The sequence below is a fragment of the Cardiocondyla obscurior genome, linkage group LG03 (genome assembly GCF_019399895.1).
Source record: "Cardiocondyla obscurior isolate alpha-2009 linkage group LG03, Cobs3.1, whole genome shotgun sequence".
Classification (NCBI taxonomy): Eukaryota; Metazoa; Arthropoda; class Insecta; order Hymenoptera; family Formicidae; genus Cardiocondyla; species Cardiocondyla obscurior.
In genome coordinates, this window is record NC_091866.1 from 3,945,341 (window position 1) to 3,964,390 (window position 19,050).

At 41.3% G+C, this 19,050-nt stretch overlaps 1 protein-coding gene across 7 annotated transcripts in view; it reads left to right on the plus strand.

Moving 5' to 3' along the window:
• The window catches only part of LOC139101216 (latrophilin Cirl), a 335,791-nt gene that overhangs the window by 277,531 nt on the left and 39,210 nt on the right, over positions 1 to 19,050 (plus strand). For 6 of the 7 annotated variants that reach the window (XM_070654213.1, XM_070654214.1, XM_070654212.1 and 3 more), the window contains 2 exons: positions 2,236 to 2,283; positions 13,525 to 13,711. In XM_070654213.1, coding sequence (XP_070510314.1) covers positions 2,236 to 2,283; positions 13,525 to 13,711 — 235 coding nt within the window. The remainder of the gene's footprint in view (positions 1 to 2,235; positions 2,284 to 13,524; positions 13,712 to 19,050) is intronic. The other variant, XM_070654216.1, reaches the window with a different exon arrangement.

The following is a 19,050-nucleotide window of genomic DNA, read 5'->3' on the forward strand; positions in this document are numbered from 1 at the left end:
TCCGGGAAGTTCCACGCTATCTGTGCGATACAGTAAACACGGTGAGAATATCGTACATCGCTCGTGTCGCCGTCCTTGCCTCGCCTCTTGCGCAGCGGTCACGCGTTGTGCGGAAAATTCCACGCTGCCTGTGCGATACAGTACACACGGTGAGAATATCGTACGTCGCTCGAGCCGCCATTCTCTGCTCGACTCCTGCGCAGCGGTCACGCGTAGTTCGGAAAATTCCACGACCGGCAGCATTAAAGTTTAATCGTCGATCCGCTCGCTCGAAACTTGATTGACGTAGACTCGACCGATCATTCCACGGTTACGCGAACAATTTAGTGAAGTGAATATAAACGTACTTTAGTGAAAGTGCCGTTAGTCTCGCGTGCTCTCTGTAAACGAATTGCGGCTACAAGAAATTGACTTTTACTCGAGCTGTTGCGTCGTCATTAAATTTCCCATCAAAATGGAATCGCGTCTCTTGCTTCGATATTGCACAATCAAGGTCAGGCGAGGGAGTGGAACGGAATAGCCAGCGCCTGGACATGCAATGACCGTGCGCTAGCGCCACACACGGTGGTCAGTTTCATTATCGACGACTCAGGCGCTCATATATGCATTCGCATATACGCATAAGAAGCCGCAGCTCGCGTCGTACGTCGCAGTCGTCGAAGTAGAGTCGCCTCCATATTCGTGTGCCGTCCATGTAAAAGAAGAAGCGTCAACTCTCCCTGTTTGAAACCACCGTCCAGTACTTTTAAGGTTAGCTACTCTCAATATTAAAATATATAAATTTGATGAAAAATGAATGAATTAAATATGACGAGAGATTAAAACAAAAGGTGGAAAATATCTAATATAAAATGCGATATCTTTTTCCGAAGATCGCAGCTTTAGTTTGACCCATTTGCGCGCGTTCGAGGACTGGAAACCACTTCGAGAACTCGTGCACGATAAACGTCGATTCGCTCGGGAGATATTCTCGCTTCGAGAGAAACGCGCTCGATTCCATGGATACGACCGCGGCTCCTAATTCCTCCGGGCAGTACAGATAGAGGTGGTGGATAGCTTGATACAGGAGGCGATTCCAATTCCAACGGTTAACGCCTGTCCGTAGAATCGCTATCGAAGGTGTAGTCCTGAATGTTTAAAGGGAGGCACCGCAATGTAGCCCTTATTCGTGATGCATTCCCACGACGGCCGTAACGGCCCCTTCGCGAAAAAGGCAGTCAATGTAGCTGCTCGTTTACGATTGACGCGAACAGCCCATCACAATATCCCACAGATTTATTCGCCATTCGAAATTTAAATAGACGTGAAAAAACATTTTTTTTAATTAGTTTTTTTTTAGGGGAATTACGAGAAGTATAGTATTCAGAATTACATTATTATGTAATATTATATAAAATAAAATAAAACATTGCCGTTATTGAGAAAAAATTTAATGAGATAAAATACAAGTTTTATAATTAATTAGTGATTTTTTTTCCGCGCATTCTTTGTAAAAATTGCTAATAGAGAATCTGTTTCGATTCAATCAAATAATTAAATTATTCGCTTAAGTTTTTGATATATTTTTTTTTAACTTCTTTGTTTTTTGCCCAAGCTATTTCATTCTTTCTAAGACTTCTTGAAATAATGTAAAGCACCACTTTCAGACACGGCACCCTCGTGGCGCACCTTGAGATCTTAATCTTCTTCAAACTTACGGATCTGCTCGCGCGGTTTGTTGCCGCTTTAAGATTACACGAGAGAGTGCCGAAACCGGTGTCTCCCTGGTCGGATTACGGCACGTTTGTTCTCGGGTGCTCTCTCGGGGGATGAAATCGTTCCCTCGCCTTTTGCCGCGCAAGGAGATGCGTATCCCGCATAGAAATTAAAGCGCGCGATAAAGTGGACTCTAAATCGCAATTAATTAAATCATTAGCCACCCGGGTTTCTTTTATAACCGCGATACCCTGGGGATGCTTGCACATATCTGATGGCTTTTAAAAATTAATAGAGACGAAGATTAAAAGAGAGAGAACGGAAGAGTAAGATATCTTAATTTAGAATTAGTCTTCTCCAAAATATAAATGCCAAATATAATATATGATAAAAAAGAAAAAGAGCGATAAATAAATTTGCTAACAATTTTATGTCCGCAAAATATTTTTGTCCTAACTCCAGACTTTTTTTTGCTACGCGATAACGCTATGTTTCACTGAGAAGAATCGCAATTAACATCTATTTATCTTTCTGTTTCAGGTAAGAAGCCGTCGCTGCCATTCTCATATCGTGACAGATTCAAAATAGGTAAGGTCAATTTCACAGATTATAATAATGCCTTTGTATATCGCGCCCGCTAAATTCTTCTAAAATCGTCGAACGACGAATAATGTCTCGAGCGTGTTTGATATGGTGCCTTTAAGGTGCCTGGGCTACCGTCCTGATGCGAACAGACGGATTCGGCATCCCTAGCCTAATTACAGGGCAGCTCTCCGAGCACCTGCGCCCCTTCTCCCGTTTCGTTTTCGTGCTTTCGCAACGGACACCCGTGAGTCCCGGCACGAATATGTGAGAAACGCGATCCAGCTCGAACCAGCCTCCTTGTCCGAGCAACATTGTCCTTACGGTTATAAAGCCTCGAGGCATTAAAATTACTTACGACTTTTATCATGGTAATTACTGTAAAACGGGGACTAGATTGCAATAGTAAGAATAACTTTCCGCGTGAATCAATACTTTAGCGTGTGCGATATACTGTTTTAAATAACTTCTCCAAAATTAAAACCACTGTCTTACTTCTAAATCTTACTTCCCTCATGGTTTAAAAACCGAGCTCTAATTAACGAAAATCTATCATCCGGTGAGTAGGTAGGACATCGATAATTACGGAAAATTAAACGCCGTAACGAGCTCGGAGTTTTTTCGAGGGCTCGCGCGAGAGAATTGCGAATCGTGCCCGATTCGTCGGAAAGTATCGAATCAACCCGGCGCGTCATCCCGGGTATAGACGCGGGAGATAGAATACACGTACGCCGCGCGTACGCGCGCACACAGAGGCGCGGTGTCGCGTTTCAATATTTACGGGTTGAAATATTCACGAAATCACACCGGGGGCGGCGAATGCAAGGGAATGACTTGCCGGACGGCGGCGCGCGTTCAATTCGTATGACGCGTCGCGGCGCATCGCGCGGCCTCGTTCGCACGAAAATTATATACATCAAGAGATGTCGGCGTCGTGAATATTTGATCGGGCCGTTACCGTTGCGCGCGCGCGTCATCAATTATTCCGCCGCGGCGCTTTTTCGTAGGCGGTAGCGCGCGATAACGCGTGTTCCCGCCGTGACAGATGTCCATTACCGGGCCGCGAGCACGGCGATTTCCAGCGACGATAATTGAACCGCGAGCGGGCGGCCGTTGCGCGGAAGTAGCGACCGGTGTAGCGACCGCGTTGCCAGCAATGCCCTCGCAATGAAGAATCGTTTTCTTCCCGGCCCGGCTGTAGGTTCTCGAATCATTAATGATCCCCGGTTGTTTTCCCGACGCGGGCAACCGACCCTCTTTTTGCATAGAGATGGGATACAGCGCGCACCGAGCTTCAGCAACAACAACAGGGACCATTAATGATTTAGTGTACGAAATATCATGTTGCAACTTGGCGCTGCAACTTCGTTTCCAATTCTCCAGAATAGTGGTTTTCACCTGTAGGATGTATCTCTCTGGAGATATACGGTATATTTATTAAGTGAATAGTCTAAAATGACTTAGAAATACTCTGCAAGCTGTACTGGGGAATAAAGTTCTAATTCTGTTTTTTTCTTTATTTATTTTTTTTTTTTTTATTATTGTTTAAAAGAGAAATATACGAGAGAATCGTTAAAAGTTACGTAAACTGCAAATTGTTTGCCGACGCAAAGTAAAAAAGTCACGTTATTATGCAGGCTAGACGTAGGCTGTTGTCGTCCAGCGTTATTTCCAACGAAATACGGTTTTCACCGCGAAGATCGCGGCCTCTCGCCTTCTCGCGACTGCGTTAATTAGCGAACTTTATGAATGCGCCAGCGCATATTAATCCCGTCATTTCCATACGTCGCCGGCGGAGCCGATTCACGTCGGCGTCGTGTAACAGCATTATGAGCGTATTCCATTATTTATAATGTAATCGGGGCCGCGCTTTTGTAGTCTGGCGCGTTACGTAATTAGCACGGGAATTATCGGCGGCACGATGGCAACGGCGGTGACCGACATTTCGGCGAGCCAATTTTAGCTACGAGCGAAATTGTTGCAAGCAGAATTTCGGTGTAAAAATATACTTTGACGCATTTAATTACCTTTTAATTCTTCACACGACACATTAATAAGCGCTGTATTCGCTCGTCGCATACACTTTCCTTTTTTTTTTCTCTCTTCTAATCTTTTCTTCCTCTAACTAATCATTTTTATTACACAATAAATTCAAATCAATTAATTTTATTTAAAATTAAAAAAAGAAATGTCAGCTAATTATTAAGTACGAAACATCGAAATTGATTTCCTTGTTCACACGACCTGATTACAAAATGAATTATTTACCTCGAATAAACAATGAACGTGATAAGGTTTCGAGATATAAATTTTGAAGACTAATTAAATATAATTAATTGTCGTATGTCGCTTTTTTTAACGATAATCTGCTTCACCGATATTATCGCAAATATTAAAATACATCCCGTAATATCGAATTTAGCAACGCGGCTTAGAGAAATCTAATTCGTGATTTGTCACACGAGTGAGCTCGTATTACTAATTGTTATTAGATTACGCATCTCCCGCATGTATCATTGTACGAAACAACGCAATAGAAGGCAGATGAAACATAATAATTTACGCGCGAAGTGGGAATGTATTAACATTCTCGTATAATATACGTATTCCTGCTTGTTATACAACGACGTAAGTAAACTTGGACTCGTCGAAAATAATGCGCCGTTCGGCAAAATATTAATTAATTATTTTGTTTATTATCAAATATCGAAGTTGTCAAACACGCGCGTATGCGGTGTAAACATATACGGTATATTGTGCGCGATATTATCGGGGCAGCGAGAACCGGTGATACTGTCGATGTAATTGGATCGCTAGAAATCCCGCGCGCTGCCGTGGAATGAAAATATTATGAATGGGTCATACGGGAAACGCGATCGCCGCTAAATAGGCCGACCGAGCAATGGCTCAGATTACGCGGTGCTATCCTGAGTGACGTCATCGCGATAGCATGCACCAACAATGGTCTCTTATTTCCGCTTCTTCGTCTCGGGAACGGTGGCGGGATTTATCAGCGGACAAGCTGAAGCGACGGTCGTGCTACCGGAACGAATCTTCTTTGACCGGCCGGCCGCTTTTCGGGTACTAAAATAAGCATAAGAGTTTTTACGTATATTCTTTTTTAATATCACATTATTGCATCGCTCGCTATTACGACGAAACCGGGAACATTTTTGCAGCGGGCCAGCTCTCGCAGAAGTATTCATTTCTGTGTCCCACCGAGGATGTAACCATTACGAGTTCGCCGCTCTAGCGTTACGGCATCGTTACAAAAAAAAATCGTTATTTCGACCCGGAGACGGTAAAAAAAAAAAAGAATAAAAAATGTAGAGAATCGCGGGCAAAGCGCATCCGGCGCGGATGAATGTCGCTCGCGAACGCTGATGCTCGCCCTTCGATATCGGTTATCGGCGTCCGTGGACGTCGTCTGATCGATGACCCGCGCGATAGAAATGACATTTCACAGGACGTCGTTTCGTTTGCTCGCGTATCTAATTTTTTTTTTTCCACGATCGCTCATCGGACATTTTGGCAAATTCGAATAAAGTACCGAATTAACGGCCAGTTTTAGTTAAAAAAAAAAAGAACACGTTTAAACGTAGTATTTTTTGTTTGATTTGACAAAAATGACATCCAATTTTTCTTCCGTGTAAACTCCAACCATTATAAAGTTTAAAAAAATAAAATAGAATATAAAACATAAATTCATAAACTCCCTTTTAGGTAATTATTTATGGGCGTTTTTTATTTTTCTCAAATTTAAATTAAAAATTCTTTATTTTTTTTTTTTTAGATAGATTTGTATTTATTTTGTCAAATTTTTAATATATGTACACTGAAAGTGTGTGTGTAATACGAGGTTTTATCGTATGCGTAACTGCAGTCGCTTGTGGGAAAATTTTTACCGATGTGGTCACCCAGTGTAATCGGTCTCTTTTGATCACGATTCCGTAATAGTCGAGTATGAGAACGAAACGCTATTTTGCATGCGAAACGCGACGATGAAAAATAGCGCGCGTGAGAAATGACTGTTGGCGGGCGAGAGAGCGCGTGGGATTCGCAATGGTCATTGAATCGTCCTCTCGAATGGACGATCGATCCCGTGGGATGAAACGAACACTTTGCATGCGCGTTTAATGCACAAACGCACATAAATAACGGAATGTACTGATCCTTCATCAGCAGCGAAATATTTTTGCGTCTATCAACTAGCAAATTAATGTCAGCTCGAATTAAATCGGATAAAAATTAGACATTATCTTATCAACTTCTTTTCAATCTGATTCGGTGCGAGGTAAAATAAAATCGCATTTTTCTTTTCTTGCGTCGTTGAGCTATTTATATTATCAAACGTAACTTAAAAAAAAAAGTTAAAATAATTCTTCACAATTAACAGACTCGTAAATTGCATTAGCTGGAATGTTGAACTTTATTCCATACGTTTCTAACAAAATACAACAATCGAATTTATAGTGGATAATATTAGCTAGAGATACGGTCCCTCTCCTTTCCCTTCCCTCGCATCGATCGGAAGCAACATTATGGAGACGCAAGTTCGCTCGGCTTTCCGCTCGGCCATGCATCTTTGGCTGCAACGGCTGCTGCACTTCGTGAGGCGCTCCCGGGACGCATAAATCAAAGTCCTCCGTGGAGACTCGCCTCGGTTACGCGCCCGATTCCCCTTCTCCTTCCCCTCTCTCGTTTTACCTGTACCCACCCGTTCCAGCCCAGGCCCAGACGGCAGGATTTCTAATTCAAGCTAATCCTTTTTCGCCGCTCTAATTACATTATCAATTCACGGAGGACGGGCAGGCGCGACGCGGCACGGCACACTCGCGTGTGTATTTACAAGCTGCATGGGTGCATACAGCGGTGCATTTACATGCGCTGGCCTGTTGCACGTCCCGGTCGCGTCGGGGGCCCCCTCCTGCTTCCGCGGACCGTTCCCCAGTTCCTCTGACTGATTTACGACGGTCGAATAAATTATAAGAAGCGGATAGAAGAGAGCATTAGCCCCCGCGTACGCGGGGCGTCAGGTGCTGTTTGCCCGCAGTCTGCGCCGAGAGAAAACAGGGACAAGGGAGACGGAGGGAGGTGGGGGGCGGAGAGAAATTTTTGGTTATCGTCGCCCCGGCGCAATTGCATCCCCCGTCAAATTGAATCGTAACTCGATGGGGGCGATACGTCTCGCGTGTCGCGCGTCAATTAACTCCGCCCACGATTACAAGCCTCCAGGCCGCCGGCAATTTCGACGGAATCGATATTACTCGACTGGCGGAATGTTGGAAACGGGTATGCCTTCCTCGGACGCGACGCTACGTGACGCCGACACGACATCTCGTCATCCGACATCGACGGGGTTGAGCATCCCCGCGGAATTTTCGACGTCGCGCGGTTTCCCTAAGAGAGCCTCGACAAATCCAAACGACATACATTTCTGTCTATCCATTATTATATTTTCCCAACTAAACGTCTTTGAGCAGAATATAATTATATATTGCATATAAATTGGTACAAATGTATACGATTCAAATATTTTTTGCCAAGCTAAAGTTAACAAATACTAACAACTATTTTTTTTTTCTTTTTTTTTATACATGAACGTTAAAATGAATTTGATCAGACTTGAGCTAATTATTACCGCGTTTAAGTTTTGAATAAATTCTGTTAAAATATCTGACATTAAGCGAATAAGATTTTCTCGTCTATTCATTCCGTGAGTGATTAATTGCGAGAACTCCTTACTTTCTACTATTTAGCTTCCACTCCCTTTCTCGTCGAAATAACTCATTCGAAGTTAGAGGAAAAAAAAAAAGAAAAAAAAAAATATCAACCTCGGAAAGTTTGTGACTGCGAGAGAAACGCGCATGATATTTGATAAACCTTGACGTTAATCAAATCCTCGCCGAATCGACATTCAATTTAGATGCGCGCGTTGATCGAGGCACGAGCATTCGCCGCGGTCGACCTTTCGGATCCGCTGAAAACGTTCTTCGGGGTTACTCTCGTGGGTGGACGCGACAAGATGATGGAAATGGAAAGGAGATAGACAAAGAGAATGGTAGCGGAGAGAACGGAATATAACCGATTCCCTCCGCAACAATACTTTAGCAGCGTTTCAAACGGGGCGTCATCGACGACGGGTATGTACACATGCCGGGCGCGCAATAAGGCTGTAAAGGTTTTGAGGCCCGAGACCGCATCGGGCTGACGACATCCCGCTGTTAAGTCGGCCCTTTCAAGTCGGCCGCCGCGGCAGCGGGAGGTACAGGCCGCAGCGGACCTCCGATATATTATTACTTGGAGTCATTAATGGTAAACTGCAATTCTCCTCTTTTTTTCCATCCACAAAGTCGGGAGAATGCCCCGCCACGATGTGGCGAGACGCGACGGCAACGATGACCGCACGTCGCGGCGACTCGGAATTTGTCGAAAATGCATTGCCGGTCGATCCACGATAAAACGCAAAAATATTATTTATATATTAATAGCCTGAAAAAAAAAAATTGTGTTCGAACAAAACAATTCGGTATTAAAAAATTTTGTCGTCTTGTTGCATCTTATACGTGAGGTGTAAACGACGTCATTAAATTATCAAAATGCGATAGTGTCACGTTATATATACTTACTCTCCGTGCGATAGTTGAGAGGAAATTTTAGCATTATTATTTCCGCGAACCAGACTGCGCTGTTTAAAAAAGACGTTCGCGATACGGAGCTAGTAGAGTACGAAGGAATAATGATATTGAAAATATAATGCATTTTTGATTAGGCAGGGGGACATTAATAATGTAAGGCGGTTCTAAAGCGGAGAAGCGCGCGCGGTGATATATAAGAAAAATTCATTTCTGCCGAAGCCAGCCGTTGTTCTCCCCGGGAAGTCGAGTAAGTAATTTCAATGGAAATTTCACGGCGTTATACTTAGCTCCTAAGAGGATAGATGACTAGAAACCGCGCAAGGAAGGATTTCTCGAGATCACGAGGCTGAAAACGCGCCGAAAGAAGCCTTAGGGACGCGGTACTTCATAGAATTAGTTCTCCATTTGCAGAATTAACGTTTCTTTCGTAAACAAATATGCTAATGTAATTTGAGCGAATCGAGGACAAAATTTCTTAATTTCGCAAGTTTGACTTCCAAATACTCCATTTTTATGCAAAGTAAAAGCAGAAATATAACGCGGCACGATGTTGCTCGAAGATATCCCCGATTAAAGAAAAATTAGAAAAATATTCCCAGCATATTTTTCCTCAGTTTGAATTTATTATAACAACGTATTCTTAATTTGCAGATATTTCTATTAATATAAATATATCCGTATCTAGATGTTTGCAATATGATTTTAATTAAATTTAATTAAATCTTGAAATTTAATATCTACGTTCATAATTATTTGTGTGTCTAATAACATCAAATTGTAACCAAGTTCTGAGATTAATACGTAATCTTTCCTTTGCGATCGCGTATTAATAATAATTATTATTGTTATTATTAAAATGTACAACGAGATACTCGTGACGTGAACGACGTGCTTAAACTGTACATTGGTCAGACAACATGCGAAGTTGAATCGTACGCGTCCTAACCGCGGCCGCATAACGCACATGCGTCGGTTGCACTCGCATCGGTAACGAGTGCATCGCCAAAGTACGGCTAAAAGGGCGCATAATAATTTCATTGTCCGACGCTCGAGTTTGCAACAACTTTTTCAGGTTAAATACCGAGAGAGAGGGCTTCAGCCCGCTCGATTTCACGCAGCGGTGGCGCGTTTTACAAGCCCGCGCACAAATCCGCGTGTAGTAAGTTCGGCGGCGACAGCGACCGCATGACGCATAACGCGTCAGCCGCAGCTGCGGCCGGGTGCAGCGCCGGGCAAACGTAGTGAAAAAGACACTTCGACAACGATGCGGCGCTACGCAATAACTCTCTCATTCAACTACGAGCTTAAATACGCTTTGTTAATTCGAGGGAGAGGGGGAGGAAGAGGGGAGAGAAAAGGACGCTAACTTCAACGGGCTCGAACCAATTACGCGACGTGCGTTACATATAGTTCGTCGTGATCGTCGCGAGCTAAAAAATGTTTGCGAAATACGTACAGACACTTTCATTTTGACGTAATAATTAATATCTCACATTTCATGCGTGGAATTATTTTAATTGAAGAGAACGTTATTTATAAATATAATATTTATATATAATACTTCGGGAGGGAAAAAAAAAAATACTTGACCAATTAATACGCGATTACTTGGAGGGAAGTTGCAAACTCCTCGATTACGTTCAAAGAACTTCGACGACGGGCTTCGAGAGCTCTGCCCAGCGCGAGCGGCAACGATCGAGAGCTCCAGAGGGCGATGCGATAAGCCTGAAGGGGGCTCTTGAGAGAGTTCCAGGGTGGCCGCGAGTCTGAAGATTTACACGAACGCAACGAGCAAGGAAAGAGACAGGGGGGGAGGAGGGGAAGGGGTAGGGAGAATCCTCTCGCTTTCCGGTGTTTCGAACTTGACGAAGCGCATCCGTCGTGGGCGAGTCAGTAGTCGAAACACAGTCGGAACATCTAGGTGTAGATGTATAGTGCGGTTCCCTCAGAACTCACCGCTCTCCCGAGGGAGGCTGCGTCTTCCTGGCGTTCAAGCGGTGACCGCATACACGGGGGCCCGCAGGTCGCCGTTAAAGGGACCAAAGACGAACTCTCCGGCGAATCCCGAGGAGAGATCTCACCTCTATCTCGAGATGTCTCTAAGTTAGTTAACTTTGAACGACTTCGCTACTACGAATATACATCCCGAGGAAGTGACGTAAATTAAATGCCGCGAAAGAAAAATTCCACGCGTAAAATTTCGTACCTCGGGACGAAATGCGGCTCCCGCGAATTGTTTTATAGAGTACGCAAATGCGCGAGGTGAACGGGGACCGAGGAGAATCGCGCTTACGCGAATCGACGCGTTTATGGCGGTAGCGTTTTGATCGAAACACACGTCGCGTTTGCTGCTCACTTCTATCTCATTCCTGGTTAATCGAGCATGCGATGACGCCGCCGTATATCGATTACCTGCCGCTTACGGTGTTATCGAAACGCGCTTAATTAACGGAGAACAAACTGCAGCGAGAATAACGGCCGCGAGTCGAGCGTTAATCGCGATGTGAGGAGCAAAAACAGGCAGCTGAGAAATTGCCTTCGTGTTATAAATCTTTTTCTTGCCTCCTCTTTCTCAGTCCTCTGCCATTTTTATCAAGAATACGCTGGCCTCAACGATATTTTATCCCACTTTCGAGAAGATTTCTGTCTCATCCGGATGCAAAAAAAATAAGGAAAAAAAAAATGAAAGTTTAAATCGAGCACGTAATTCGTGCTTTCAATCTTCAACTTTTTTTTCTCCCCCTCGAATTAACTTATAAATACAGATGTATCGCAAATGTAAGATTAGACTCTTTACCTCCGCTTCCCAATAACTCTTGAACGTGCTTATATGTTTAATTCCTTTTTATTTTCTCATTCGGGTAATTCGAGACAAGACACGAACTCGGTTACGACATCTGGTCGAGATAAGACTCGGGGCTTCGGCATGGCTTCTAGGTTGGGCGGGATCTGAAGGAACGGAACGGAAATTCTTGTTTGGGCCTTTATCGTATTCGCGGGATTAACAGAAATTTAGGGGCGACCTTACCCAACGGCGCGAAACGGCCGTACGCGGCCACCGCAGGAACACGGCGCCGTTCGAACTCGGCATCGTATCGGCCAAACGCAGCGAGCGAATGGGACGTTAAATCGAGGCGCTCCTCTTGTGTGCCCTCCCGTAATCCCTCCGCATCCTTGACCTCCGCCACCATCGTTTCCACGCACGCCAGTAATTTACCGCGAAACACGCACGTCGTTACTCAGCCGTCGCTTTGTTCTCGGATTTTCTGCAAGTAGACGTCTGTCCGAGATGACTTTTTTTTTCTTTTGTTTTTCTCCACCCGCGGATCTTTTACGTAATGATCGATAATGACGGCCGGACATGTGCCAACTAATGACTTCAGAAAAAGGAATGCACGTTACTTACGCTGTTATTAAATTTGTCCTCGTGTCGCCTATAATTCTTCCGTAGAAGCGAAATTTCGATCGTATCGGTAATCGATCGCTTCGCATTATTTCGTAAATACTTACAAAATAATCTGGCCTCGGAAATACGTCAAATATAATGTCAGTCCGAAGAGATAAAATTTAAATTAGCGCGCTGATGCATCTTACGCGCAGCGACGTGCCGCGAGAGAGGCAAAATTATAAAACTAAGCACTGGCTTATTTAGACGGCGGTATAATGATTGCCATAACGTAATGTCCAGGGAGAGAAACGAAGAATGAGGGGGAATGAGCGAAGAAGACAGTGAAAGGGGCAGCGACAAGGGAACAGCTTGCGCGAACAGGAGACAAGGGGGAGAGGGGGAGGAAGAAGGGAGTTGGTGTAATAACTCTGTCCGTGAAAGCCTCGTCGTGAGTTCATTAGTTCCGTACCGACGCGCCACAATGCTTGGTTTAGTCCGCGGTTAGGACTTTCCTCGGAAATGCTGCGGCGCCGGCAAATTCAGCGAATTTACCCGCGGATTCCGTGTCGAAGCGTTTACATCACACTAGAATATTATATTATGCACCCTATCTTAGTTTGCATCGAATGCATTCACAAACTGAACTCGTCGTATTATAAAAAAGAAAAAGAAGGAAAAAATATTTTTAACCACGAGCGACGTATTTAACTGTCATTATAAAATACATGGGGTTAATTTTTATATTACGATAAATATTTTCACATTATTTTAATCGACAAATCCAAGATAGTTTTTTTTTTTAATTATAAACAGAAAGGCATAAAATGTTTTATTTTTATACTCCTTTTATCAGAGATATTAATCCAAATGCAAAATTTGTTCGAGAAAATAAAAATCTCGGCGCAGAAACATATAAACCGCAAAAACGCAGCCATGCGAGTAGATTAAATATTGCAACAACGTAATCCCATTAGCAAACGCACCTCTATCCTCTAGGATTTTCGCACGTATGGAGGCTTTCCGCGAGCGGAAACCGATGTGAATGCGACTGCAACGGACGAAAGCTGTATGTAAAAGTTCGACCGCGCGCGTATAATCTCTACATTCGATTTTCACCGCGAGTCGCAGTTGCACCGCCGCGCGTGGAAGCTGCGTGCGGAATTATCGCGGAATTGCGACGACCGAAAATGGCTAAAATGCGTGTATCGCTTTCTGTTGCAGAGAGGTACGACACCGCATACGCTTGCGAGGGCAAGACGCTGGAGATCGAGTGCGGCGAGGGCAAGCTGATCCACCTGATACGGGCGAACTATGGCAGGTTCTCCATCACGATATGCAATGAGCACGGGAACACCGAGTGGAGCGTCAACTGCATGTCGCCCAAATCGTATCGCGTGCTGAACAACGAGTAAGTACTGCACGTACCGTCTGTACATCTCTTATTTTGTCTTTGTGACTGATCTCATTCGATGTTACCTTGCGCACAACACCTTTCACCTCGTTTACCTAAAAATTGCTGCAAGCAGAATTGAAGTTTCGCGAAAAATAAGTGCATACGCGTACGATTGAAAAATGACCCAATTCATTTCTCGAAGAAAATTTATATTAAAAAATTTTTTTGCTTGCATATTCAACGTTTGCTACTCTCCGTGGATATTTCATTTCGATCGTGAACACTGTGCTCGAAACGTAAAAGAAAGAATTATTTATTCGCAGTCGATGCAAAATCCCGTAGTGAAGAAATTATTACAAGTAATTATTGGAAGATTAATTTTCTCACTGGCAAATACAATTCAGAACAAAGTGAATGTTCAACGAAGCGGAAAACGGTACTAACCTTTAGATTCTTACAATCATGAAAATTACTAAGAAAGATAATTATTAGAATTCTTGCTGAAGCAACGAACCATATCGATTGATCTCAATTATTTTTAATGAAGAATAAAACTATATACGTTGCGAAAAGAAACATCTAAAAAAAAAAAAAGAAAAGTTGCCAAGTATTTTTCAATCTTCGTCATACTAAAGTGGTGATATACCTCTGAAAATCATTCACCGACCTTATCATGCACATTCGAGATCGCATTAATTTTTAATCCAACGTTCAATTCTGTTTGCACGACGCCAACGAATCCCGTCACAAAAATTTAGAAAATTGGAGAACGATACATAATATTCAATTAAAACGTCGAACGTTCAATCGGACATTAATTTACCGCAAACATATTAAATCATATATTTACGTCTGTTACAAAAATCACTCGTTTAATCAATTAATAATCGTAGCTATAATTTATCGATAAATAATTATTTTAGTGCAAGTATCTTTTCAAAGTCACGTACAAACAAGTTTGATATATCTTGGCAAGTTTAATGTGCTGTTTATCCATTGAATTATCGATCGATTGTTCTTCAATTTTACTGAATTATTTGAAGTGAAGGGATCTAACGAGCGTCGTTTCTCTCCACCTCCTATATCACTTTAGCCTTCCCTTTTCAAATCAACAAAATGGAGCATAAATTAAGAAAGGGAAATAAGGGATAAAAAAAAAAAAAAAACGAGTGAGGGAATCGAGGTCGGAAATCGCTTCACATGGTCGAGCGAACTGGCCAATTGCTGGACCATTGAAGATCGCGTCTCGCGATGGATCGGCTAGGAAGAGTCGCAGTATTAGCGATAGTCTTTGCTATTACGATCCTCGCAAGAATCCTGCTTCGTGCCCCTCGCTCTCGCGATCGTGAAGAACATGCATATCCGTCGGGTCTAAAGGTCGGTCACTTTACAGTAAATTCGATATAAGAAAAGTTAAATAAATACGTCCGTATCATAATTATAAAGAGAATGGAAAAACAAAAGACATTTAGCGCGGTGATCGACCTCTTTACAAGTGTAACACTTTGAGAGGCGTGACTAAAAACTATGAAAGATAAAAGATATCGAAAATAGATAAAATTTTCTCAGACATATACACATTCTTGCTAGGATCGAGATATCTAATTCCGTAATATATTTGTGCTCATATTTATATGGCGAGATGATAGCCCGATTGCGGAGAACGTATGTTTACCTAGTTGCAACACTCGTCGTTCTCAACTCTTTCACTTATTAATCTCTTTGATCGCAATGAATCACGATTGTTCCACGGAACTATACCGATTAATGTAACTGTAAAGCATAATTACGTATTTATGAAAAGCAAGAAGTTCTCTGCTTCCAGATATTTTTATATATCTGTTCTCGATGATGAAAGTAATATTCCTTCCTTGAAATAATCATCCTATCTTGAAAACTCAGATTTATTCGTGTTAAAAAAATGCTCTTCAGACTCCTGCCTTTTTATTTACTGTTATTATTACAAGTCTGTATTCACGGTGCAAAACAATTAATTTTATAATTATTTCATAACTGCATTAATTTTTTTTTATGGTTTTCTTTTTTATGAAAAACACAACTGCTAAATTTGGCGTGATATATTCAAAATAATTATGTGAATACCGACTTTTATTAATTATTTATTAAAAAATAATGTTTAGGCGAAGCATTGATCGAAAATTTTTATGCAATTTGCAAAATAGAAAATAGGATTGGATGAAAATAACTTTAATTAATTATACAAATTAATATTAATGTAATTAATTTGTATATCTCTTATCGGCAAAACAACTATTTACGCATCTATTGTGATATCACTGAATAACAATTCTCAGTGAATTATGTTAGTTAATATATTAATTATATAATAAATTAATTCAGGTATTTTTAATAGCCGTCGATTCATGTAATGCAGATAAAGCAAAATTAATATATTTATTGTTTCGCTTATAAAATATTTATGAGTAAGATAACAGAATTAGTTCACGTAAAAATATAATTAATATCGATATAGAACAAAAATTCGACATTTCGAATTTTTTTATGTACGTTAAAATGTGGTTTACATGGTAGAGATATTGTTTAATTAAACTGTAGTTTATGAAAGAAACCTAAACTACTATAATACTCTGAAAAAATTTGTTCGTTAATATATTAATACGGGATATTATTTCAGTATATAATAATTCTGTGAAAATTTTTTTATGAATGGAATTTGTATTCATTTTTTTTTTAACTTTCTTTCTCGTATTTTATCATGAAAAAGTTATTATTTTTTTCTAAATAGAACTGTACTGATAGAACAGATTACATAATCTGGCATATTTTTCTCATTAATGATGGGATAACGGAGTAACGTAATATTCATAACATCCATGTTCAATTTGTAAAGGCTATTGATATTTTTGATGCTCATTTGCGTTAAAAAGGGGAAAATCTGGTTTTTAGTAAATTTTAATCTTCTCGTAGAGAGAGAATGATTTATCTCCCTGTGTACATTGACACTGAGATAAATTATTATCGTTGGCATCGCCTTTGATGTACAATACTTCATTAAAATCGTCGTTGCGCGACCGATCAATGCTTCCGCCCATACATTGCATCTCTTACGGAATCATTTGAGAATCAGCGTTCATTATTGACGGATCTTTGAAATTGTTTCACACGGCTTTTCACAATTTTCTCTTTACTCATATACCTTAACGTGACAAAGATAATTGCAGAATTACGTATCCTGGTAAATTTAAAAATTAATTCACAGTAATATCCATTGTCGTGATACAAAAATAATTAATTACCAGTAATTCTATGAAACGTTGATTAATTCTCTGATTTTTATTGCACTTAAAAACTTCAAATTTACATAACGGAACTCAAAATAATCATTCAATTACGTACGTACGTGGGTCCATACATATGCGTGCGTTATATGTATATGTTTTCTACGTAATGTTATCTGATTGCGAGAAATATCAAGCGAAAAAGAATCTCTCTCTGTAAGTTGATATTTTTGAAATGACAAATGTATAACAAGAGAATGATATTTTCCATACGATATACGTAACAAATTCAGTTATTAATTCACTCTTAATTGCAATATCGTATTCTGCAATTGTCCGTACAAAACTTTGCTGATACAATAATCAGAATTTAATTATTACGGTGTTGCGAAAGAGCTGATTCGGCAATCCGATTAAATCGCATCAAATCAAACTTACGATCGAGTGGCGCGGTTTCATTTACGTTGCTTCGTTCGTTTCGTTTTTACTTTGTACTTGGTTATTAACAAATTGCGTGGCGCTTTCCTTGATGCAGGCTGTTCTGAAATAGGTTTTCCCGCGTAAGCATGTTCGCTCGCATGTAGACCCGATGGGGACAAGAAGCTTGGGTTATATGGTATCCCTTGAAATCCTTTTAACACCCACAATAAGCGACCTCGTGGTCGACAATCGTATTAACACGTTGTAAGCCGTGCCTGGTAATTATCAGAGTTGGCAATTGTCATAAAAATAATGCAGCATTTATGAATAAAATCCTATCGTGCGCCGGATTTAAAATATCGACCATAGAACGGCTTACAGCGTATTAATTGTAATATGTATGATATGTGTTTTGTATTTGATGTTAGTTATTTAATTAGAAAAGAAATTGGTTTTTGGTCGAAGGCTTAAACAAAATGGAGCAAGCAATATCTATTAAACGCAAACAGCTACGTAGTGAATTAATACGACTACATCATTAATAAATCGCTTAACTTATCTAATTATTAAATTAATTACTTTTACGCCAGTTCCTCTAAGTTCATAAGTAAGTTCCTTTTCTTATTAAACGGTCGGTGATCTAATTAACAATATTAATATTGCGACCGAATACGCATATTGCAACTTTTAATTACCCGCATCATCGGCTTCTCCCTTTCTCTATTTTCTTCCCTCCAACTTGTCACGACACGAGATAACTTCGCCGCGAAATCGTAAACGAAACGCTCGCGGACGCATTACGCATAATCAGGTCGGCGGAAATCGTACAGGTGCATTTTGTACTTCGTGCCGTGCCGCATCACGTCGGGCTGCAGAAATTTCTGCGCATCGTGCCTACGAATAATCGAGAGCATGGCGGCAGGGCGGGCCAAAATCATTTGGGAATTCCGTTTAATCGCACCGCCAGCGAAACCAATTGCGGATTAACCGTCTGCCGGCTGCAACCGGGACAAAGCGAACGGGTGGAAGGGGGCAAAGTGTCGGCGTAAAGGCCGCAGTAGGCGGGCACGAGGGGTGGATTCGCGTCCGAGATTACGATTTAAGTGAAATTGGTGGATAACAGAGAGAGGAGAGGGGATAGTGAGGGGGAGAGGGGGATTTTAGCGCAACGATTAATGAAATTGGATACCGAACCGCCGCCGCGAAATTTGCTTCGTCGCCATTTAGCGCAGTGAACGCATTTGTTCTACGCCACGTACGAGCGCATACGCCACCTGAAATTATAATAGACACCGAATCTTAAACGCGCGACTTCCGACGTTTGAATTGCGCAGGATGTCCGCAAAGCACCCGTCACTCTGAAATGGCACGCTGTGAATAAGACTGACTGCAGTAAATGTTACGTACTTGTCTCGAGTGCCTTTTTACACAAAAGAAAAAAGAAAAAAGAAAAAAAAAGAAAAGAACGCGAGAAATTTTTTATACTTGCGGTAATGAATAAATTAATTCGATACGGAAGATAAATTATTATTTGGTAGATATTCTACACATATTCGGTTATCATTGAGCGTTAAACATGTTAATGTACAACAACTTATATTATTTTGATATATTTTTATTATAATTCATATTCCAAAAACTATTTTAAACGTTTTATATATTTTTGTCGATCGT